Source organism: Salmo salar, chromosome ssa17 (genome assembly GCF_905237065.1).
Source record: "Salmo salar chromosome ssa17, Ssal_v3.1, whole genome shotgun sequence".
NCBI lineage: Eukaryota > Metazoa > Chordata > Actinopteri > Salmoniformes > Salmonidae > Salmo > Salmo salar.
In genome coordinates this window covers 64,241,951-64,267,815 of record NC_059458.1, presented here as the reverse complement: position 1 = coordinate 64,267,815, position 25,865 = coordinate 64,241,951, and the positions used below count along the sequence as shown (strand labels likewise).

Genomic DNA, 25,865 nt, shown 5'->3' with positions numbered 1-25,865 from the left:
TAGGCTATATATAAGTGTAGCAGCTTAAAATGGATTTCAAAATCGAACACAAGAACAATGGGCATACAGAAGAAATCCTTTTTTTTTTAAATGCCACTTTCACTATAGGCAACTCTGTATCCTACAAATGTGGAATTTCGGCAACAAAGTATCTATGTCTATGAAAACTCGGAAAATGTGTCTGTGAGAGATGGAGGCGAGGCGGCTGCTTTCTGCTTCTTCCCAGTCCAGTCTGATCTGATGCGTGTGGCTATGCCAGTGGAAAATACCGTTAATTTCTCTCCTTCATTTTTTCCTTTCTGCGGGAAGCTTCGGATTCGGGAGCCTTGCCTTCTCTCCTCCTACAGACATCACATCCGGGTCAGTTGGCTGCAACTGTGTGTTTAGCGAGCTCAGTACAGCATCGCAGGCTGAGACAGCTGCTGTGTATCCTGTACTGACATGGATACTACCACTGGCGTTTGTTGAAACTGTTCACCATAACATCAAGCTGGGAAGCTAAAACCAGGGACGCCCGAGGACAGGACCGATAATTTCTTGCATGGGTGCCCTCAAGGGATAGCCACTATTCAGCCATGTCCAAAAGCCTGAAGAAGAAAAACCACTGGACCAACAAAGTCTATGAGAGTGTCATTTGCAGGAATAAGGAAGGGGAGCTTGGGTTCGAGTTGAAGGGAGGCGCGGAGAATGGACAGTTCCCTTATCTTGGGGAGGTTAAGCAAGACAAGGTGGCCTGCCAGAGCGGCAGACTGTCCCAAGATGAACTACTCCTTGAGGTCAATGAAACGCCAGTGGCCGGACTAACCATCCGGGACGTACATGCAGTGGTCAGACACAGCAAAGACCCTGTCCGCCTTAAGTGTGTCAAACAAGGTGAGTGAACTGTCTGCACGACTCTTTTATCCACTCTTTTGTCTGCTGTTGATTAAAAATGCTTTGACACGTATTTCTATTGTTCCCCCAAAAATATTGAAATAACTAATCTCCGAAGTTGAAAGAAGACGCGGCTAGGGAGCGCAAACTTTTCTTGTTGCATCCTGATCTATTGTGTTCAAAGGGCGGACGTGCAACAAAGTTACATTCAAATGATGGTTATTTTGTAGCACAGCTCCTTGTATTTCTCTATAATACAGTTCATGTTGCTGTAGCAGAATTGGTGTCATGACTGGAATGGGGGTGTGTTATGTTTGGAGGTGTAATCGGATTCAGTTCGCATATCCCGGAGGCGGTCGGCAGCTATCGATGATCTTGTAAAATATGCTACATATTTTGAATGGTTTGTAAATGTTCTGCCTTGAGTCATGTTTCGGGATTTATGTCGTTGGCCTGGCTGTCAGACAGGGTGGAATGTCACTCTGGAATGTTATTGTCAGGCGTGTGGGTGTGGCATTTTGTTTCATGATTTAGTCATGTGAGTTCTGATGTTGGAACATTTAAATGTTATAATTTATTTTCAGGGACATATATTCTAATACATAACTATCACATTTCTTTAATTTAGCGGGAAAAGGTACTAAAGTTTGACTACGGTTGCATGAGAAATAAGTCACCCATGCCATGGGCGATGTATTTTTTATTTTTATGGATACAGTATTCAGTTATGCATTCCGCGAGTAATTGCTTCACGTGCTGATTGGGTTACATTAGATGCACATGTGCCCATGCAGGCTCGCGCCTGAAGTCAGGAGGCTTCACGGTTTGGAAACATAGTGAAATTAAATATGTATCCCTTATTGTTGTGAGATTCTTCAACTGTAGATGGTTTGTTTGGAGTTACAATATGAATCCTACAGTAGCCTACTTGTCCGTGTATTATTTGTAAACCATATCAGGAGACAAGGCTATTGAACAGTAACATTCAGTGATTAGCCTTGTATTGTTTTGGGCTCCTCAAGGTCAACAGTCTTCTGGGGACTCTTATAGAAAACATACCTTCTCAGTATGCTTGGAGAATATAGCCTATGGGAGTTCCTTTGTGTGGAAAACTGGACTCATTATGGTTGTAGTGAAAGTGAAGGTGGCTACTATGAACCGTTTATTGTGATCAAATGTTTTTTTAAATTTAGTCATAATAATTTTCAGCAAACATCAATACATACATACAAAATGAAGTTTCACCTCCCACCCCGTCCCAATCCCACCCCACCCCATCCCAATCCCACCCCACCCCATCCCAATCCCACCCCACCCCATCCCAAATCCACCCCATCCCAATCCCACCCCATCCCAATCCCCACCCCATCCCAATCCCACCCCATCCCAATCCCACCCCACCCCATCCCAATCCCACCCCATCCCAATCCCACCCCATCCCAATCCCACCCCACCCCATCCCAATCCCACCCCATCCCAATCCCACCCCACCCCATCCCAATCCCACCCCACCCCATCCCAATCCCACCCCATCCCATCCCAATCCCACCCCACCCCACCCCATCCCAATCCCACCCCACCCCATCCCAATCCCACCCCACCCCATCCCAATCCCACCCCATCCCAATCCCACCCCATCCCAATCCCACCCCACCCCATCCCAATCCCCACCCCATCCCAATCCCACCCCATCCCATCCCAATCCCACCCCATCCCAGTCCCACCCCACCCCATCCCAATCCCACCCCACCCCATCCCAATCCCACCCCATCCCAATCCCACCCCATCCCATCCCAATCCCACCCCACCCCATCCCAATCCCACCCCACCCCATCCCAATCCCACCCCATCCCAACCTTTCAACTGCATAGGCTATGGGGTTTTACTGAATATAGGCCTACTTTCTGATTGTGGGCGGCTTTAAACGCACAAAGTAGTTATGATAGAGAGCTTATAGAGATATAACACTTGCAGGAAAACCTATATTTGCATTGTACACAGTGACTAGCCTATGCCCTTCCCTACAGATTTTTTTCATCTCCTCTGAGCTAATAACATGGGATGTCTTGCATTTCAGGCTGGGTGAGAGATCTGTCATCTATCCTCTTTGGGGTAAAAAAATAAGCAAAACCCTGTAAGGAGCTTTGGATCAAAGTCTTTGGCTGTGTGCTTTGTGTGATTGGGAGGCCGTTCCACGTCATACCCAGGGGATTTTCTCAAATGAAAGATATACTGTATGAACGTCATTTTCACACTTCCTCTGTTAGACACGTCCCCATCGGATTGCTCAAGCTGTGGAAGTTTTGTCATGGCTTTATGTGGATCACTTTAATAACTCTCTCGCTATAGTTGTTTGTCAAGGTTTTGCTTGTGCCAAGTATTTATCTTTTAATTACAGACGTGGACATACTTTGATTGGACAGTAATATGCTCCTTTTTCAATTATCACATACTAATGACTTTAATTCAATTGCTTTTTTATTAGATGAATTGTACCTTGTAATGTATTGGCATTCTTGATACATTATGTTGTAGAGAGGCCATGTTTCAGTGAAGATGATTCAGCTGGCTCAAATCTGTTCCATTTAGAAACTCTTGGTATCTTTCAGTGAAGATGATTCAGATGGCTCAGATCTGTTCCATTTAGAAACTCTTGGTATCTTTCAGTGAAGATGATTCAGATGGCTCAAATCTGTTCCATTTAGAAACTCTTGGTATCTTTCAGTGAAGATGATTCAGCTGGCTCAGATCTGTTCCATTTAGAAACTCTTGGTATCTTTCAGTGAAGATGATTCAGATGGCTCAGATCTGTTCCATTTAGAAACTCTTGGTATCTTTCAGTGAAGATGATTCAGATGGCTCAGATCTGTTCCATTTAGAAGCTCTTGGTATCTTTCAGTGAAGATGATTCAGATGGCTCAGATCTGTTCCATTTAGAAGCTCTTTGTATCTTTCAGTGAAGATGATTCAGATGGCTCAGATCTGTTCCATTTAGAAGCTCTTTGTATCTTTCCAGTCCAAAGAGCTTTGGTATGCCAGAGAGACGGTGCGTGTCAGGTCTGATATGACATGATATGGAGATTCCCCATGCAGATTGGCAGGGAAGACCGTTTATCCCGACTGCTACTGTCTTACCCGTTCAGAATAGATTACACAGTAATATATACAGCACAGCGGCACAAGTCTGATAGTGACCTTGAACGTTTTGATGCCACTTGCCAGTCCTCTTATCAAGAGAGCTGGGGACACCGCTGAACGTAGCCAAAGTGCTCATCATTCTCAGCCATGACAGTGTTATAAGCAAAGATACATTTCTCCTAGTCCTATTTTAGCACAATAAACCAATGGCTTGCCTGTCCTAGATAGCTCAAGGAAGCCAAAGTGTCACTCTCCCTCTTCTTCTACCTTCCAGTTGAAGGGCAGTATTGCTGACAAGTTTACACGCTTGGTTAATCTCCAATGGTTGATCAGGGTGTTGTAAATAATAGAGCTCATGTTGAACGGTGTGATGCTTCAATAAGGTCATAACTCGAACACATCCTCCCCCGCAGACTATTGCTTTACACATTCCTTCCTTCTCCTTCATTGTGGTCTTTGATGCCATTAAATAGTTCTAGTTTAATGGGTTTACAGCCCTGCATCTCTGTTTTGCAGTAGTGATGTGCACAGTTTATGTGATTAGCCGTGCTGGAGCACTCAATTTCCATTGCGCTTTAACCCTTGTGTGGTGTTCATGTTTTTGTTATCCACCCAATGTTCGAGGGTCTGATGGGCCCACAGGCAATATACACAGCATACATGGTTAATATTAGACAGCATACATGGTTAATATAGACCGTATACATGGTTAATATAGACTGTATACATGGTTAATATAGACCGTATACATGGTTAATATAGACCGTATACATGGTTAATATAGACCGTATACATGGTTAATATAGACTGTATACATGGTTAATATAGACCATATACATGGTTAATATAGACCGTATACATGGTTAATATAGACCGTATACATGGTTAATATAGACCGTATACATGGTTAATATAGACCGTATACATGGTTAATATAGACCGTATACATGGTTAATATAGACCGTATACATGGTTAATATAGACTGTATACATGGTTAATATAGACCGTATACATGGTTAATATAGACCGTATACATGGTTAATATAGACCGTATACATGGTTAATATAGACCGTATACATGGTTAATATAGACAGTATACATGGTTAATATAGACAGTATACATGGTTAATATAGACTGTATACATGGTTAATATAGACCGTATACGTGGTTAATATAGACCGTATACATGGTTAATATAGACAGTATACATGGTTAATATAGACAGTATACATGGTTAATATAGACCGTATACATGGTTAATATAGACCGTATACATGGTTAATATAGACCGTATACATGGTTAATATAGACAGTATACATGGTTAATATAGACAGTATACATGGTTAATATAGACCGTATACATGGTTAATATAGACCGTATACATGGTTAATATAGACCGTATACATGGTTAATATAGACCGTATACATGGTTAATATAGACCGTATACATGGTTAATATAGACAGTATACATGGTTAATATAGACCGTATACATGGTTAATATAGACCGTATACATGGTTAATATAGACCGTATACATGGTTAATATAGACAGTATACATGGTTAATATAGACAGTATACATGGTTAATATAGACCGTATACATGGTTAATATAGACCGTATACATGGTTAATATAGACCGTATACATGGTTAATATAGACCGTATACATGGTTAATATAGACCGTATACATGGTTAATATAGACAGTATACATGGTTAATATAGACCGTATACATGGTTAATATAGACCGTATACATGGTTAATATAGACTGTATACATGGTTAATATAGACCGTATACATGGTTAATATAGACCGTATACATGGTTAATACGTATGTATGTATGTATGTATGTATGTATGTATGTATGTATGTATTTATGTATGTATGTATGTATGTATATATATGTATGTATATGTATATATGTATGTATATGTATATGTATATATATGTTTTCATCACTATTGATGTGTATTGCTTTGAACTGAACAAGTTGGAAGGACAAATTTTACATACAGTATTTTATGGAAATGATAAATGAGCCCCATTGAACACAAATTAAGGCGGGTCTACACACCACATGAGGGACAGAGTTTTACTGTGTGTGTGTGTTGCAAATGTATTTCTTGCACTTGATGCATGTGAACTGTGTCTTCCTGTCCTTCTTGGGTCCACACACATCGCAGCGCTTATTCTTGTTGCTACCAGCTGCAATCTAGAATGATGAAAACACTTAGTTCAGGAATTTTACTAACATCTCACTCACACTCTCACATACATACACTACCGTTCAAAAGTTTGGGGTCGCTTAGAAATGTACTTGTTTTTGAAAGAAAAGCACATTTTTTGTCCATTAAATTAACATCAAATTGATCAGAAATGCAGTGTAGACATTGTTAATGTTGTAAATTACTGTTGTAGCTGGAAATGGCAGATTTTTTATGGAATATCGACATAGGCGTACAGAGGCTGATTGTATTTCTGATCAATTTGATTAGCTTTTCTTTCAAAACCAAGGACATTTCTAAGTGACCCCAAACTTTTGAACGGTAGTGTAGTTACAGCAGGCAAAGGTAGGACACACACACACACACACACACACACACTTACTTCCGGTATTGGAGTTGTTAGTTCTGTGGGTCGGGGTGATGGGGCACCAGCATCCTCCTCCTGAATCCTCCTCACGATAGCTGCAGAAGCTGGGGTCCTTGGGATATGTTCCCTCCTCTGGATTTGAGGTCTTACCAATGCCTTTTCCAGCTCCTCGAGAAAGAGCCGTCTCCTCTGGAGCTTCCCTCTATTCCAATCTGGGTTCAACGCCACCCAGATGACAAACGCGTTGTACGCCGAGATGTCCAAGATGTTGAAGAATATCACAAGTGGCCAGCGTAGCATTCTTCTTTTGCAGCTGTAGCCAGTCACCAGCTTGTCTAAATTGTCCACCCATTTTTTTGTGGCATTGTAATCCATTATGATTTCTGGTTTGTGATGTTCCTGGCCAGATTCTCTCATTCCTATGCAGCGTACTCATGAGTACCACATTTTTGCCTTTCTTTGGTACGTAGGACACTAAGGACGTGTCGGCCGTGAACACGAACCTAGAGGAATTGATAGGCCTGTTCCGTGTATTCAACAGCTGAGGTGGGAGCTCTGGCTTATTTTTTCGTACTGTTCCTACCATCATCAGCTTCCTCTTGAGGAGCTCCTGTCCCAGCTTGTGTGAAGTAAAAAAGTGACATTGTGGCCACAGAGTCCCTGTGTCACGTCCAGGACAACCCGCATCCCTTGGTTCTTCTCAGGGGCTTCTCCATCTGGCTTCCCCGTATGCACTTGCAAGTTCCACGCATATGATGAAGCAGCATCACAGGCAGATGATTCCATATTTTGCGGGTTTAAACGGTATGTACTGCCTGAAGGGGCAGCGGCCCCTAAATGGCATAAGCTCCTCATCAACAGTAACGTTGGGCCGTGGGTTGTAAAACAGGGTAAGGCGGTCCACTCACTTGTCCCACACTGACCTGATTGCAGCTAGCTTGTCTCTCTGCCGCCGAGCTGGTCTGGTGTCTTGGTTATCGAAGCAGATAATCTTGGCAATAGTGTGGAAGTTTTTCAGCGACATTGTTGTACTGAAAAGTTCTCTGCCAGTTTCTGCATCCCACAGGGATTTTGTGGATTCCCCATTGAATCTGAAAACACCAGCAAGGATAAGAACCCCAAAGTATGCATGCAAATAAGTTTAGTCCATCTCCTTCCATCTCTCTCCAAAAACACGCCTTCCCTCCAAATTAGTGCAGTCCAGAATTATTTTCTGGATGGTGTCTGGGATGAACAGTTCAATAGAAGCCTTTATGTCCTGCACATGAGTAACCGCCATCCGTATCGGCCCTGGTTGCATCCTTATCACATTGGCAGCCATGCGGGGTGGCTCATTCCTTGGGCAAGAAGACCATTCAATTTCACAATTTTTTGACATCCATATTTCTCCTCCTGCAGGCTGCTGATGAGCTGGTTGCTGACGGGCTGGTCCTGGGGCTGGCTGCTGACGGGCTGATCTTGGTGCTGGCTGAGGGTCAATCTCATCCTCTTCTTCCAACTCAATGTCAGACTCCGAATTGACAGAGACATGATCCTCATATTCTGAAAATTCTCTTTCTTTCAAAGTGGAAGACGCTCCTTCCACACTAGCATCTCTCGCTGCAAAAATTATTTCTAAGGCCCTCTGAGCAGAGATTATTTTTGCCATTCTGATTGATTGTGGTAAAGAACCACACATGCAAAGCTATTTATTTGTTGTGTCCCTCCCCCAATTTGCACCTGGCTGGGGTAGAGTGTGGGGAAAAAACAGATTTTGTTTTACAATGTATCAAAATAATGTATTATAATAACATTGTGCAGGTTCCCGCAAGTCATTGTGTAGTTTCACACACTACAACGGGTAAATAGTGTGAGAAAAGCGGGAGACAGGTAGACAGGCAAGGAGACAGACAGGTTATTGGTGCTATGTTGAAACAGCAGGCCCAGGGAGGAGGAAGTCAGAGTGAAGGCACACAGCAAACCTTTTTGAAAATGTTTTACTTGTTTTCACCTACACACACACTTTTCCACACTTTTATTACCCTCGGGTCCACTGGACACAAACACCACATATGTAATATAAATGTGTAGGGGGTGCACCGTGTGCACTCAATGAAAATGTGTTTTTTTTTACATGTTCCAATGCCAGAGTTTCATTTTTCTTTTAATAAACATTGAAAATAGGTCCCACAATTCCCTGTACATTTTTCATGACCTGTGTAAGTAACCCAAGTATTCCTGTTGCAGTCCACACACACACACACACACACACACACACACACACACACACACACACACACACACACACACACACACACACACACACACACACACACACACTGCAACTACATTTGAGAATCTGAGGTCTTCATTGGTCCTCTAGGAGAGGATTAGATGAGATTGCCAGCAGCAATCAACTCTATGCTCAGCATGTAATTAGAATATCTCAACTACAGCTGATTGGGACATTACCCAAGATAGGACCCAACATAGGACAGTTACACCCTGAAATTGAATGGATAGACTCAGACAACTGCGGTCTAATGAATCTTCACTATGAGAAGGACACAAAAGAGGTATGACTGGCAGGCAGCAGAACCAGCTCTGTATTCTGGTATAGCCTCAGTCAGTGGACTGACACTAGCAGTGTACTCTTATGTAAAGGTGATTGTGTGTTTGTCACTAAACCCATCAACTCCTGCTCTGTTTTCCAGAGGCTAAGCTGTGGTTTAGCAAACCAGTCTGCTTTCCCTCACAGCCAGGCTCTGCTTCTCAGCCAGTCTTAGTCAGCGAGTGGGTATGGAAGTGGGACTGTATGGCACCATAGTGAGACACCAGTTTCTCGTGACAGACGAAACATCGAGTAGCTGGCCAGGCCAGCGTGCACATGAGATTTGGTTCTGAGATTAATGAGAGACTGGCTGAGTGCCCAAGATGCAGACTTGGCCTCCCAGAGAGGTGTTGGGCACAGGTACGAGGAGACATTTCCAGGTCAGCTCGAGGCGTTGGTGATCCTCGTCCGCGACCCACTAGGCACCCTGGCTAGAAAAATTAATTAAGTCTGAGTGGCATGGGCTCTAGACTCTGTGGATTCCTGGAGCGTTGGTACTCTGCACAGCAACACGCAACCATGTCCATGACTACCCTCCGAGCAAGGAGAAGGCATCTATAAACTTAGCCGGCTTCATTTTAAAACCCCTCCGTCTTTTTGTCCTCGAGCGCTCTGACCTGTCAAGAGCATGTTATCTGAAGGAGAGAGGAGAGTAGGGAGGAGGACCTGACTCACCAACAACCGCTCCAGCACGCGTGCCCCACACAGGGAGTCAAATCTTTCCCCCACTAGTAACAGCATCCACAGACAGGAATACACAGCCTGTCTGAGCTCCTGGACGTTGAATTGTGTTGCAGCTCAGCCTTTCTGTTAAGCACACAGATATGTTGCACAGTTGGTTCAGACTTACTTGTATAATTACTTTGGATATGTGCATGTTAGTTATTTTGGATCTTGAGGCATTATGCATATCTGACTTGGCAAGCTACAGTCTGTTTATAAAGTAAAGGGTGATGTTATTTATACAGTATGTAAGTAGGCTATACAGTGTGGCTGTAAGAGAGAGTGAGTTAGTTGGTGAACTGAGGTCGGTTGGCCCGTGGTGCCGTTACTGAATGATGGATGCCTGTGAGAGTGGACTGGACTGGTCTCTAGTCTCAAGTGGAGGGTGGAGATGGACCTAACACTACCCTAGCATCATGTCTCGGGTACCATGTTGTCCGCTCGGTCACTCTGGAACCAGACAAATTCATCATTACTGTCAGTTCACCAGTTCACCTGAGAGTGTGTAAGTAGCACACACACACACACACACACACACACACACACACACACACACACACACACACACACACACACACACTACCTGCCTCTGGGACTATTCTGCTGCTGTTTCTCTTCAGTCATGCATCCTAACGTGCCCTGTGTGCGCTCACTCACAAACCCCTTGGGTTGTCAGCGTACCTGTGAATCAGTGAGGCTGGATAGAGGTGGAGACATCCTGCTACTGTGTGCTGTTTTTACACTGTCTGACTCCCAGCCTGACCTCTGGGGACAGCTAGGTAGTGATACATCAGACCAGACACTCCCACAGCAGACCTGTCTGTCTTATTCATCCTATTGAGCTGGCCAACTCTCTCCATCAACCTCCACTGAACTGTCTATGGACGAGCTCCACTGTGCATTCTCTGCACCGGGGACTGGTGTCCATGATATTGTGGGGTGTTTTTCTGTTGTGTATCTTGTGAATACAAGAGTTGGGTCTGTGTTAGATGTTTCACCAGAGATGGTAGAAATCAGCTTTGAGATGTCTGCGTTAAAAGACAGTATTATCACGTCATCTGTGTCACAGTATTGGAGACTATAGTAAAGTAGTCTGTAGTAAAAGAGCTAAATACTTCTCTGTTACTCTGCAAGACACTGCAGTTAGTAGCCGTTTTAAAGTATCTCTCTGACTGCCAAGAGACATAACATATAACCTAACCTAAGCATGTACTTCATCCAGACAGACCTAGATAACTTTTCTTTTATTTCTCTATTTTCTTTCTCTCCGCATTGTTGGGAAGGGTCTGTAGGGTAAGCATTTCACTGTTAGTCTACACCTGTTATTTACGAAACATGTGACAAATAACATTTGATTTGATTTCAATGAAATGCATCTGTACCTACAGTATTTACCGGTACTAGATATTTGGCATTTGACACAGATACTGCTGCAAGCCAGATGCAATATATCTGTTCTCCACACATAGTGGCTGACCAGCGTCTGTTACCAAGGAAGCTAAGCAGAGACACCGGATGTCATTGTCATACTCTATTTGACATAACCACCCTCTGTGAAGTGTCTCTATGAGATGTTTTTCAGTTTATTTTGAATCCACTCAGATGCTAAAGGAAATGGGCTTTTAAAGCTCCACAGAGAACAAACCAGAAGGCGTTGTTACCAGTGCTATCATGAAACCACTTATCTGTACTTGTGATACATTATATTATATTAGGGTCATCCCTGGTTCGCCTATAGCTTATTGGATTTGAGCTGAAGTCATTTATATTGAATCTCTGGGCTTCTATCAGATGTGTAGGCTTAGATACATGTAGGCCTATAAGTGAATTATTGAAATGATACGGCATGGTGTGTTATATTCAGGAAGTATGTTTTCCAGAGGGTCCAACATATGCTGTATATGCTCACATTAATCCCTGGTATTACAATCTCAAGATATACATTGTGGAAATTTGGATGTATTGGATTGTTAATGCCATAGAACGTCACACTCATACCATCTACTCATTCATGATTACATTGATGCGCGCACACACACACTACATGTTTTTAAACGTATGTAAATTGTAAAGTCTTTTGTCTGTCATGTCTTTTTCGTTACGTGTCAGACCCCAGTAAGACGAGCTGTCCTCATTGGCGTCGGCTAATAGGGGTACTAATAAATCATATCAAATCAAATGGACACACTTTAAGCAATAACCCTTATATCAGATATGAGCGCTCACAATCACATCCGAAGCAAACCATTTATATCCAAACCACAACTGAAACCACAAGCCATCTCTGTTTCACAGTTGAAGGGGATATTTTAAGACTATCTCTAAGTAGTGAATGTGGGATCAGACTTTGATGATGTTTGAAAGACAGAGTATAAATGACATACATTGATTGTACAAAACATTAAGAAAACCTTCCTAATATTGAGTTGAATCCCTTTTTTCCCCCTCAGAACAGCCTCAATTCGTCGGGGCATGGACTCTAAGAGTGTCGAAAGCGTTCCACAGGGATGCTGGCCCATGTTGACTCCAATGTTTCCTATAGTTGTGTCAAGTTGGCTGGATATCCTTTTGGGTGGTGGACCATTCTTGATACAAATGGGAAACTGTTGAGCGTGACAAATCCAGCAGCGTTGCAGTTTCTGACACACTCATGCCGGTGCACCTGGCACCTACTAGCATAACCCGTTCAAAGACACTTAAATATTTTGTCTTGCTCCTTCACACTCTGAATGGCACACATACACAATCCATGTCTCAATTGTCTTAAGGCTTAAAAATCCTTCTTTAACATGTCTCCCCCCTCCATCTATACTGATTGAAGTGGATTTAACAAGTGACATCAATAAGGGATCATAGCTTTCACCTGGTCAGGCTATGTCATGGCAAGAGCAGGTGTTCATAATATTTTGTACACTCAGTTTAAGCCTTGAGCTTTTGGAGCCTGAAAATACATGATCAAAGTGATTGATAGCTGGTATTCAGTAGTCATAAAAGTATGCCTTATTTACTTTGAAGAACTACTAAAATAGTGATTTTGTCAGACAGCATAGGCAGCAGCTCTATAGAGATGAGATAATGACTTGGAATGAAATAATAAAGTCAGCAAAATATATATATAATGTGTGTGTATTTTATTAAAGCAAAGTAATGTGAATAAATGATGGTTAATAAGTGATAAGCAGTAATGGGCAGTCACTACCATCATGGGACTTGTATTGTTTTATTCAGTGTTGTTACAGCCTTCAACCCACATAATGCATAGTGCATTTCATGTAAAACAAATAATTTCACAAAACCGAGATCGAAAGTCGTGATTATTTTTCTATCATCTTACCAAAGCCGAATTGATCTCAAAAAGCACTAATCGCTCAACGCTACCAGCCAGGCATACCAGCCAGTGGATGAGCTGCAGTAGTTTCTCTCCAGGGACTGTGAAGGCCTGGCTGACTGGCACGTGGGTGTGCCTGGCAGTATCAATTCCTCCTGCTGAGCATCTGACTGCAGGGCTGTGTAGGTATCCTTGATCAAGGACATGGCCTCCACCATAAAGATATTTCACAACCACCAGACTGGATCTAGCAGTGTTTCCTGTAGATTAGCTAGGCTGGTTTTTAATGGTAAAAAAGGGTTCCAAAAGGGTTCTGCGGCTGTCCCCGTAGGAGAACCCTTTTTGGTTCCAGGTAGAACCCTTTTTGGTTCCAGGTTCTTCAAAGGGTTTTCCTATGGGGACAGCCGAAAAACCCTTTTTGGTTCTAGATAGCACCTTTTTCTAAGAGTGTAGGGGAAACGCTGTACTGTATCTAAACTTCCTTTTAAGCAGAACTTGAACAGGCCTAGACTGGACGAGTTGTTTTCAGTATTGGGAGCAACATTTCATAAGGGCTGTATTTCATATGTGCAACCATAAAAGCAGAAGCCTTTGGAATGTAAAGCATACCTCTTTAGAAACCCTAAACACATCTACTTATACCCGCTATGCATTGAAAGCCCCAATATGTTGTGATCTTCATGCGTTGATGTTGATACAGAGTCTGGTCGAGTGTGGAGACGTGAGGCAGCACACTAACAGTAGCTTAGCCGTAAATATGTCCCCGTGTGATGTTTGTCATCTAGTGATGATGAAGGCTCCCTCCTTCCCTCCATCCCTCCTTCCCTCCCATTGATAAGGAGATTGTCATCTTTTCTACACAAATCAAAGTGTCGGGCCGAGGCGGGGATTTGCCTGCAGTAAATGCATGGTTTCTCCGGGGGCTGTCAAAGCGCTGGCTCGCTATCGATGCCAATCAAAGTTGCCTACAGGAACAGTGTTGGCACTCTGTCAATGTGCTGTGTTGATTATAGAGTAGGAGAGTAGCTAGCGTACAACCCAGCGCCGTCGAGGAATCATGAATCACAAAGACGTAGAGGATTTTACACTGCAACTCTTTAACCATCTACAGATGCTCTGAATGGTTGGCAACCAAACATTTATACAGTATAGTGTAAAATGCAATGACAAAACGTGCATACAGGAAACACAGGCCTTTGGAATCTTGGAGAAAAGCATTGAGGGTTGAGAGAGAGAGAAGCTTACTTATAAAACAGAGAGAAAGAGACTGTAGAGAATATTCTGCAAACCCCACAGCCTGCACCGGTTCATGCTGAATCACTGGGAAAGTGAACTGTTGAAGCCCCACAGTATTCAGAGAGGCTGGGGAGCTGCTGTGTATCTGAGAACTAGGATGGACTGGCCACTGGCTGCTACAGCAAACAGAAGCTTACCTTCACCTCTCTCTCTCTGTGTGTGTGTGTGTGTGTGTGTGTGTGTGTGTGTGTGTGTGTGTGTGTGTGTGTGTGTGTGTGTGTGTGTGTGTGTGTGTGTGTGTGTGTGTGTGTGTTTCAGAGAGTGAGAGAGAGAGATGGGAAACATCAAGAGAGTGAGGAACAGTGTGTGCGCCTGTGTGCTTCATAGATCGAGCAAGCTGGCGAACTCAAAGAGAGTGAGGAACGGACGGAGTTGCTTTCTTCAGGTAGAGGCAGATCTGTTCTATGAAGATGCGGGGGAACATTGATTTACTGCTGCCCAGTATAGATCCCACACTGCCCGTGTGAAGGATAGTTAAGTCTAGCCCTACAACTCAATTCCATTTTAACTTGCTAGTAGTACAGTATCTCTCTAGCTTTCTCTGTCCCCTCTTCTCTCGATCTTTACATTTCTCATCTCTCCCTCTTTCCATTTTCTCTCCCGCAAAGAGAGGTCATCCTAAGTCCTCACCTCAGCCCATAGTTAAGCACAGTCGTTTCAACTCCTTGGAAAAGAGCTTCTTTTCTCCCTCCCTCTCTCACTGTCTCTCTCTCTCCCTCTCTCACTGTCTCTCTCCCTCCCTCTCTCACTGTCTCTCTCTCTCCCTCTCTCACTGTCTCTCTCCCTCCCTCTCTCACTGTCTCTCTCTCCCTCTCTCACTGTCTCTCTCCCTTTCTCTTTCCCTCTCTCTCGCTCTCTCTTTATCCCTTTTCATATTTCATCCTATTTTCTGAGAAGAGGCAGCAGGGAACGGCGTGTTAAATCAGTCCAGAAGGGAAGGTGGACAGGGAGGGGGGACTGACTCACTGCCATCCTGGACCCATAGACACCGACATTATTCATGCTTTCTAAGAGTCAGTGGGAGAGAGAGCTCCTTAAATAAAACCAGTGGCACTGACTGAGACACAGGCCAGTCCTAATCCTCCATCGAGAGATTAGAGAGAGATGGGGCCTACTCCCTTTCCTCCGACCGGCTGCAAATCAGGTGCCTCTAAGAAACATCCTCCCTTTGGATAGAACCCAGAGGACTTTAATACTGTCTGTTTGGATAGAACCCTGAGAGCTTTAATACTGTCGGTTTGGATAGAACCCTGAGGGCTTTAATACTGTCGGTTTGGATAGAACCCTGAGGGCTTTAATACTGTCGGTTTGGATAGAACCCTGAGGGCTTTAATACTGTCTGTTTGGATAGAACCCTGAGAGCTTTAATACTGTCCGTTTGGATAGAACCCTGAGGGCTTTAATACTGTCGGTTTGGATAGAACCCTGAGGGCTTTAATACTGTCGGTTTGGATAGAACCCCGAGGGCTTTAATACTGTCGGTTTGGATAGAACCCCGAGGGCTTTAATACTGTCGGTTTGGATAGAACCCTGAGGGCTTTAATACTGTCGGTTTGGATAGAACCCCGAGGGCTTTAATACTGTCGGTTTGGATAGAACCCTGAGGACTTTAATACTGTCGGTTTGGATAGAACCCCGAGGGCTTTAATACTGTCGGTTTGGATAGAACCCTGAGGGCTTTAATACTGTCGGTTTGGATAGAACCCAGAGGGCTTTAATACTGTCGGTTTGGATAGAACCCTGAGGGCTTTAAAACTGTCGGTTTGGATAGAACCCTGAGGGCTTTAATACTGTCGGTTTGGATAGAACCCTGAGGACTTTAATACTGTCGGTTTGGATAGAACCCTGAGGGCTTTAATACTGTCGGTTTGGATAGAACCCCGAGGGCTTTAATACTGTCGGTTTGGATAGAACCCTGAGGACTTTAATACTGTTGGTTTGGATAGAACCCTGAGGGCTTTAATACTGTCGGTTTGGATAGAACCCTGAGGGCTTTAATACTGTCGGTTTGGATAGAACCCTGAGGGCTTTAATACTGTCGGTTTGGATAGAACCCTGAGGGCTTTAATACTGTCGGTTTGGATAGAACCCTGAGGACTTTAATACTGTCGGTTTGGATAGAACCCTGAGGGCTTTAATACTGTCGGTTTGGATAGAACCCCGAGGGCTTTAATACTGTCGGTTTGGATAGAACCCTGAGGACTTTAATACTGTTGGTTTGGATAGAACCCCGAGGGCTTTAATACTGTCGGTTTGGATAGAACCCTGAGGGCTTTAATACTGTCGGTTTGGATAGAACCCTGAGGACTTTAATACTGTCGGTTTGGATAGAACCCCGAGGGCTTTAATACTGTCGGTTTGGATAGAACCCTGAGGGCTTTAATGCTGTCGGTTTGGATAGAACCCTGAGGGCTTTAATACTGTCTGTTTGGATAGAACCCTGAGGACTTTAATACTGTCGGTTTGGATAGAACCATGAGGACTTTAATACTGTCTGATTGGAATGCTAATAAAGAAACGTGTTGTTATTCCAACTTCTATTCTCCTCTGCCGCCAAGAGTCCGGCTGAATACCTCTCTTGGAGGCAGCGTTCTCTTTTGTCTCTGGCACTGTTTACAATCTTTGCGTGTGTTTGTGGCTTGGGCTCACACGTCCCAGCGTCCTCCTGTGCGTCAGATCTCTCTCTGTGGATAGTGGTCGTCAAAGCAAACACAGTGGGCTGCTGAACATCCCATGTGATTAGTCAAAGGAAAGGTGTCACCCTGGTACAGCTGCAGAATGGCAGGCATGCTTTCTGTTGTCTCTGCCAATGCCCATGTCTGCTTGTTGCTGTTATGCTGCTGTTTTGTCCTTTCCCTCAGATTCTGGATACTCTGACGTCTGAAGCCCTGAACTGGACTTTGACTTTGCCAAAGCATTTTCTAAAGATGGATTGCTGTGGAAACCCAACAGAAATGAATCTAGCTTTGATTACATTTGATTCAGTTTCTATGCTGTAAATAAAGGTATTTCATGTCTTGAAGTCAGCCACATAGTAGCTTAAAGAAATCAAACACCTTTAAAACGTCTGACAGGTTGCACTGGAGCTTGAAAAAGTCATTGAGACTGAAAAGCCAGACTTTGCTCTCTCCGATGATGAAAATCCATCTACACTCTGCTGGGTCTTTGAAAAGATCATTGTGAAAAGCCGAAAGACTTTTTATTGAATTATAAAAGTTTAACTTTGTGGATGGAGAGATTGTACATTAAGCGTTTGCAGCCAGAGATAAGGGGTTGTGTGTGTGTGTGCGTGCGTGTGAGCGCATGTGCGTCTTGAAAATAGGGAGTAGGTGGAGTGGTGGTGGGCTGATCTGCTCTGTGCACCGCAGCCTCGTACACTGTGATGATGAGATGAAGGAGGAAGATGAAGAGGATGAGAAAGAGGAAGACAATAAGGGAGTGGCCATATAGCTCATGTCTGTTACAGTCAGCAGGTGTTGACGTTGTCTATTCTATTCTTATTGGAGGTGGCTGTGCTGTGCTCAGGCTCAGTGTTGTTCAACAGAAGGTATGCAGTAATTAGACAGAGGTTAAGGGAGTGTGACCTTTCTCTCCCGTCTCCATACATCTCTCAGAAGGACGGTAACTAAATATCGCCTTGTTTTCTTTTTACAATTAAAATCGCCCAATCACTCCCTCCTGCATCTCCACCTCCATTCACTGTTTACTCTCCTCCCTCACTCTCTTTCTCTCTCTCTTTAATAACCCTCCCTCCCACCCACCTTTACTCTCTTTCTGGCATCTCTCTCTTCCCTTTACCCTCTCTCTTTCCCGATTTCTCTCCTTCTTTCTCTCTTTCGCTCTCTCCCACTTTCTCTGAGTTAAAGCCCACTGTTCTCTCATAACAATGGAATGCCTCCCTCCCCTGGTCGTTCTGAACAGAAGAGAAAGGCCAGTACTTTTGATGAGAGTCCGTTCCACAGCCAGGACTGTAATGACTGCTATCTCTCTATTCATACCCAGACCCTGCATTAGACACACATGGAACTGCTGAAAATGACTTCTCACTCTCTGCAGTCATGTACTTAATGACAAACCCACACTCCATTATTTAGTGAGGGAACGATCATTTCCCCTTCCTCTTTGTTTGAGGAGCCTTTGTTCGAACAGCACTGCTTGCTGAGATTAATTTTGAGTTTTGCAGTCCTGTTGGTTGCTAGCGAACGGTGTGGCTCTATAACGCTGTGTGCTTTTCTCAGGGGGCTGAATGTACACAAGGCTTTTATTTATTCGTATCTATGCTTATCTGGGTTTGCTCTACATCATTCTATATCTAGTCCAGATTGCTGCGCTCACTTTGAACCCCGCTGCATATCTGTATTTATTTCCCAGTCTTGGCAGAGCACCTTGGCCTGAGCAATAGCCCTGGTAGTGATGGCTTTGTCAGTGTAGTGTCTCAAAGTGCCGTAGCGCTCTGTTTTATTGGACTTCTCAATGCTTTGTATGACAGTGGCCTAGATTTGGCACGAGGGACTACCGTCACTTTTCCAATGAGAAATGCTCGTTTTTGTTTTCCGTTGCAAACCGTTTTGCTACGGTGTGCCCTAATGAATACGGGCGTGTTGTCTCTATTAGCAGCATGTGATCCAATAGAGGAGAACCTCTGGGTCCTCAGCCTCCTGAGCCTGACGCTGCGACGCAGGGCTGGCTCCTGCATACATTACCATGAGTGATGGGCCTCCATTGTTCTAACTTGAAAGGATCCACGGTTATTCTAATGAGCCGTGGGAAAAGGCCACATTGCTAAGCTTCATTTCCTCTCTTTTATTTTTCTCTCTCTCTCTCTCTCTCTCTCTCTCTCTCTCTCTCTCTCTCTCTCTCTCTCTCTCTCTCTCTCTCTCTCTCCGCCCTCTCTGATTGTTGTCATCCTCTCTGCACACAAAGACCACATGTGGAGGGACGTCGATGGTGCTTTTCTGTGACGAGCAAACATTGGCAGGGACAGCCCTGCTATCCCAGAGTGCACTGCACTACTAACAATATTACACTCCTCTAATTGGTTAGCTAAATAACACCAAGTTGCCATTCAGTGTTAAAACCCCCAACAAAAACATATGTTTTAATTTGCAGCGCATAGTCCCAGAATGGTCTACACTAGGAACACATTAGGAATCCTTTTTTGTTGTCTCTTGGGCTGTGTTAACTGATAGAGGTCCTCTTTATTCACTGTCCCTCTATATAGACTGTGTTAACTGATAGAGGTCCTCTTTATTCACTGTTCCTCTATATAGGCTGTGTTAACTGATAGAGGTCCTCTTTATTCACTGTCCCTCTATATAGACTGTGTTAACTGATAGAGATTATCTTTATTCACTGGTCCTCTATATAGACTGTGTTAACTGATAGAGGTCCTCTTTATTCACTGGTCCTCTATATAGGCTGTGTTAACTGATAGAGGTCCTCTTTATTCACTGTCCCTCTATATAGACTGTGTTAACTGATAGAGGTTCTCTTTATTCACTGTTCCTCTATATAGACTGTTAACTGATAGAGGTCCTCTTCATTCACTGTTCCTCTATATAGACTGTGTTAACTGATAGAGGTCCTCTTCATTCACTGTTCCTCTATATAGACTGTGTTAACTGATAGAGGTCCTCTTTAGTCACTGGACCTCTATATAGACTGTGTTAACTGATAGAGGTCCTCTTCATTCACTGTTCCTCTATATAGACTGTGTTAACTGATAGAGGTCCTCTTTATTTACTGGTCCTCTATATAGACTGTGTTAACTGATAGAGGTCCTCTTTATTCACTGGTCCTCTATATAGACTGTGTTAACTGATAGAGGTTATCTTTATTCACTGGACCTCTATATAGACTGTGTTAACTGATAGAGGTCCTCTTTATTCACTGGTCCTCTATATAGACTGTGTTAACTGATAGAGGTCCTCTTTATTCACTGGTCCTCTATATAGACTGTGTGTTAACTGATAGAGGTCCTCTTTATTCACTGGTCCTCTATATAGACTGTGTTAACTGATAGAGGTCCTCTTTATTCACTGTCCCTCTATAGAGACTGTGTTAACTGATAGAGGTCCTCTTTATTCACTGGTCCTCTATATAGACTGTGTTATTTGATAGAGGTCCTCTTTATTCACTGTTCCTCTATATAGGCTGTGTTAACTGATAGAGGTTCTCTTTATTCACTGGTCCTCTATATAGACTGTGTTAACTGATAGAGGTCCTCTTTATTCACTGTTCCTCTATATAGACTGTTAACTGATAGAGGTTATCTTTATTCACAGGTCCTCTATATAGACTGTGTTAACTGATAGAGGTCCTCTTTATTCACTGGTCCTCTATATAGGCTGTGTTAACTGATAGAGGTCCTCTTTATTCACTGTCCCTCTATATAGACTGTGTTAACTGATAGAGGTTCTCTTTATTCACTGTTCCTCTATATAGACTGTTAACTGATAGAGGTCCTCTTCATTCACTGTTCCTCTATATAGACTGTGTTAACTGATAGAGGTCCTCTTCATTCACTGTTCCTCTATATAGACTGTGTTAACTGATAGAGGTCCTCTTTAGTCACTGGACCTCTATATAGACTGTGTTAACTGATAGAGGTCCTCTTTATTTACTGGTCCTCTATATAGACTGTGTTAACTGATAGAGGTCCTCTTTATTCACTGTTCCTCTATATAGACTGTGTTAACTGATAGAGGTTCTCTTTATTCACTGGTCCTCTATATAGGCTGTGTTAACTGATAGAGGTTATCTTTATTCACTGTTCCTCTATATAGACTGTGTTAACTGATAGAGGTCCTCTTTATTCACTGTCCCTCTATATAGGCTGTGTTAACTGATAGAGGTCCTCTTTATTCACTGGTCCTCTATATAGACTGTGTTAACTGATAGAGGTCCTCTTTATTCACTGGTCCTCTATATAGACTGTGTTAACTGATAGAGGCTCTTTATTCACTGGTCCTCTATATAGACTGTGTTAACTGATAGAGGTCCTCTTTATTCACTGGTCCTCTATATAGACTGTGTTAACTGATAGAGGTCCTCTTTATTCACTGGTCCTCTATATAGACTGTGTTAACTGATAGAGGTCCTCTTTATTCACTGGTCCTCTATATAGACTGTGTTAACTGATTGAGGTCCTCATTATTCACTGTTCCTCTATATAGACTGTGTTAACTGATAGAGGTCCTCTTTATTCACTGGTCCTCTATATAGACTGTGTTAACTGATAGAGGTTCTCTTTATTCACTGGTCCTCTATATAGGCTGTGTTAACTGATAGAGGTTATCTTTATTCACTGGTCCTCTATATAGACTGTGTTAACTGATAGAGGTCCTCTTTATTCACTGTCCCTCTATATAGACTGTGTTAACTGATAGAGGTTCTCTTTATTCACTGGTCCTCTATATAGACTGTGTTAACTGATAGAGGTTCTCTTTATTCACTGTGCCTCTATAGAGGCGGTGTTAACTGATAGAGGTCCTTTTTATTCACTGTGCCTCTATAGAGACTGTGTTAACTGATAGAGGTCCTCTTCATTCACTGGTCCTCTATATAGGCTGTGTTAACTGATAGAGGTCCTCTTTATTCACTGGTCCTCTATATAGACTGTGTTAACTGATAGAGGTTCTCTTTATTCACTGTTCCTCTATATAGGCTGTGTTAACTGATAGAGGTTATCTTTATTCACTGTCCCTCTATATAGACTGTGTTAACTGATAGAGGTCCTCTTTATTCACTGGTCCTCTATATAGGCTGTGTTAACTGATAGAGGTCCTCTTTCTTCACTGTCCCTCTATATAGACTGTTAATTGATAGAGGTTCTCTTTATTCACTGTTCCTCTATATAGACTGTTAACTGATAGAGGTCCTCTTCATTCACTGGTCCTCTATATAGGCTGTGTTAACTGATAGAGGTTCTCTTTATTCACTGTTCCTCTATATAGACTGTGTTAACTGATAGAGGTCCTCTTTATTCACTGTTCCTCTATATAGACTGTTAACTGATAGAGGTTCTCTTTATTCACTGTTCCTCTATATAGACTGTTAACTGATAGAGGTTCTCTTTATTCACTGTTCCTCTATATAGACTTTGTTAACTGATAGAGGTCCTCTTTATTCACTGTTCCTCTATATAGACTGTGTTAACTGATAGAGGTCCTCTTTATTCACTGGTCCTCTATATAGACTGTTAACTGATAGAGGTCCTCTTTATTCACTGTCCCTCTATAGAGACTGTGTTAACTGATAGAGGTCCTCTTTATTCACTGTCCCTCTATATAGACTGTGTTAACTGATAGAGGTCCTCTTTATTCACTGGTCCTCTATAGAGACTGTGTTAACTGATAGTGGTCCTCTTTATTCACTGTTCCTCTATATAGACTGTTAACTAATAGAGGTCCTCTTGAAGCCCACTCAGGCCTCACCTTCCTCACCTGTCTCCTCATGAATGGAAGAGGATGATCCTTGTCATAGCAACCTAGGTTCATGACAGAAACCGTGGCGTAGAGGAAAAGGAGGAGAGCGAGCCTTGTGAGCTAGGGGGTCTGTGTGTGAAGGACGCAGCCAGAGAGGGCCACGTAGTGGAGTAAACATACCTGTATGTATCTGACCCACTGTTCACTGACCTACATGGACCACAATGATAGTGCTCACTCAGAATCCTCTTTGATCTCCAAATAAAATGGCATTCTAAACTAGATTGAGTTGATTTTTCAATGTGAACAACTTTCGTTGTGAATCTGATGAAGCTGCTGTAATACTAAGGAATTCCTAATGATGGGTGTCTGAGAGTCTCAATTCTGTTTGCTTCCACTTGCCTGGTTTGGAGATCACTCTCTTTTCTACCACAACCTGTGTGTGTGTGTGTGTCTGTGTCCGTGGCATCGTGTCCGTGAATCCCTGTGCATGTGGGTTTCCATATGAGATGAACGGCGTGTTCTGAACCACGGTGGGCCAGCGTCCACATTTTAAAGCCACTGACTTATCTAGGTCACAAGGTTTAATTGGATCCTTCTTTATGGAGAGGCGGCGACCCGTTCACAACGTAAACAAATCGTAGGAGCTATCAGACGACCATTTCCAAACGGATCCAATCAGAGGCCCATTACACATTCTTTAGCCCTGCGCCTGGCTAGAGAGGAAGCAGAGAGCCATATCATAGACATCATAGAGGGGCCTTTGTGGTATTAGAGGGTCATCAGGTTAGACATTCACTGACTATATAACACAACACTCTTCTGTTTATCGTACACATTGAAGCTGACACAATACGATACTCCAGGCCTGTGTTATTATGCCCCGGTTTCTTTTGCTCTGGAGTAATGGCGTTGTATTAATATGAGCTACTGTTATACTGACCAAGGGTGTCATTCTGTAGAGCCGTATTTACTGATATCGTAGGCCTAGAATTACATTCGCTGTTTATGGACACGGATTCCCATATATCTAATGAGATGTCACATCCAATATGGCCGCCGTCTCCTCTACACACACCAGACTGTTAAACAATGAATGTGCCCTATCTATTTATCCTATACAAGGCTTTCTGCTGCAGTGAGGCACAGAGACAGCTCTAAACACTCTGAGATGGAACATTCTCTTCCTTTCCCTTCCTGTGTGAATGCCTCTCTGTATTTAAGTGCCTCACAGAAGAATACAACTTCTGGTCTCACACCGTCGTTTCTTTACTGCATCCTGACACTTGCATGTACAGAGGTGTTGAGCAAAGATGAGAAGAGTGTGTGTGTGTGTGTGTGTGTGTGTGTGTGTGTGTGTGTGTGTGTGTGTGTGTGTGTGTGTGTGTGTGTGTGTGTGTGTGTGTGTGTGTGTGTGTGTGTGTCTGTGTGTGTGCGTGTGTGTCTGTGTGTGTGTGTGTGTCTGTGTGTGTGTGTGTGTGTGTGTGTTTGTGTGTGCGTGTGAAAGCGATAAATTCATGGAATAATATTCCAGGACCTGAGCTGAAACGGAGGTGTCTCTAGCCTTCTCTCTTTCTCTTTCTCTCTCTCTCTCTTTCTCTCTCTTTCTCTTTCTCTCTCTCTCTCTTTCTCTCTCTCTTTGCCAGCGAGCAGAAAGTAGGGCAGTGAGGAGTAAACAGGCTTCAGCGGCCAGGCAGGGATGTGATGTGTGTCAAGTAGCTGCAGAGTGCCGCGGTCCACAGTGCACTGCTCCCCGCCACTAATGAGGTGGAACCGATAGATGGAGGCCTTTAAACATATCTGTCCAATACATTCCAGCTCATGGAGCACCATGCGAATCACAAGAGGACTGTCTCCAGGCATGGAGAGATTGGAGAGCATCCCCATTTTAAATACAGTTGGAGAAAGTAATATGTACTCTTATCCATGGCATTATGGTTAAGAATCATAGGATATCATAGGCTGCTGTTTGTGCACAGGAAGTGCCACAGGAAGTCTTTGGAATGTAAACTATGCAACTGGAACAGACATAGACGTTTGGCTGCTATGACAGATGTGAAACTTCATCTCAGCTTTAGAAATCATCCAGGCAGATATTGTTCCCTCGTTCCTATTCAGTAACACAGCAATTGAGAATTTACATTTACATGACAACAGAAACACAGTCGGAGCCTGCAGCAAAGTTGCGTGACGCATTAATGATATTGGAGGTTAATCGTCAGTTGCTTTGTGCCAAGGATCACAAGCAAATGCCCCAGAGCAAGTCTCATCTCCCTGTTGGAAATGAAATGGCAATCTGCCTGCATTATAGATCCCGTTTCACATGAGGTTTCATGCCACATGTTAATTAATATTGGAAGTCATATACCCACAGACTGTAAATTGGGCTGAACTAACTTGTGCCATGTCCAGGCTTTTAACTTGGAATCAGCTGAACTTTGGAGGGATGTGTGTAGCCTATATCTGAATTGAGATCAAGCCCGGTGGGTGGGCCACAGTTGAGACGTGAGCCAGAACCTCCGAGATGTGAGCGTCTGACGTCAGGAAGGCACCCAGCATAAGAGGTGGAGCGAACTGGCCCGTCTCAATCTGTATCGGCCTTGTCTAAGGCCGTCTCAGGCCCCATGAGCGATGGACAGAGAGTTGGAGCCTCGCGCTGCCTTGGCCTGGGCTAACAGAAATATGAAGGAAGGGCGAGTGGGAACAATCCTGACTGATTATGCGGAGCGTCATCTGGTATGACGGATCTCCTTGGCTCCAGTGATGCCGGGCCCGTCTAGACCGGACTCTGGAAGATAGACAATCCATTCTGCCTTCTAGTCCCTGGGTTGTAGCCGATTCATCAGACCGACCCACAGCGGAGGAGTTATGTGTCATAAACTCATGAAGTA

At 43.5% G+C, this 25,865-nt stretch overlaps 1 protein-coding gene across 1 annotated transcript in view; it reads left to right on the top strand.

Moving 5' to 3' along the window:
• The first annotated feature begins 346 nt into the window (after positions 1-346).
• Positions 347-25,865, top strand: part of LOC106576364 (membrane-associated guanylate kinase, WW and PDZ domain-containing protein 2-like) — a 256,239-nt gene continuing 230,720 nt past the window's right edge. The window contains 1 exon segment of the mRNA XM_045699968.1: positions 347-873. Within this exon segment, the coding sequence (XP_045555924.1) occupies positions 576-873 (298 nt within the window). The 5' untranslated portion in view covers positions 347-575.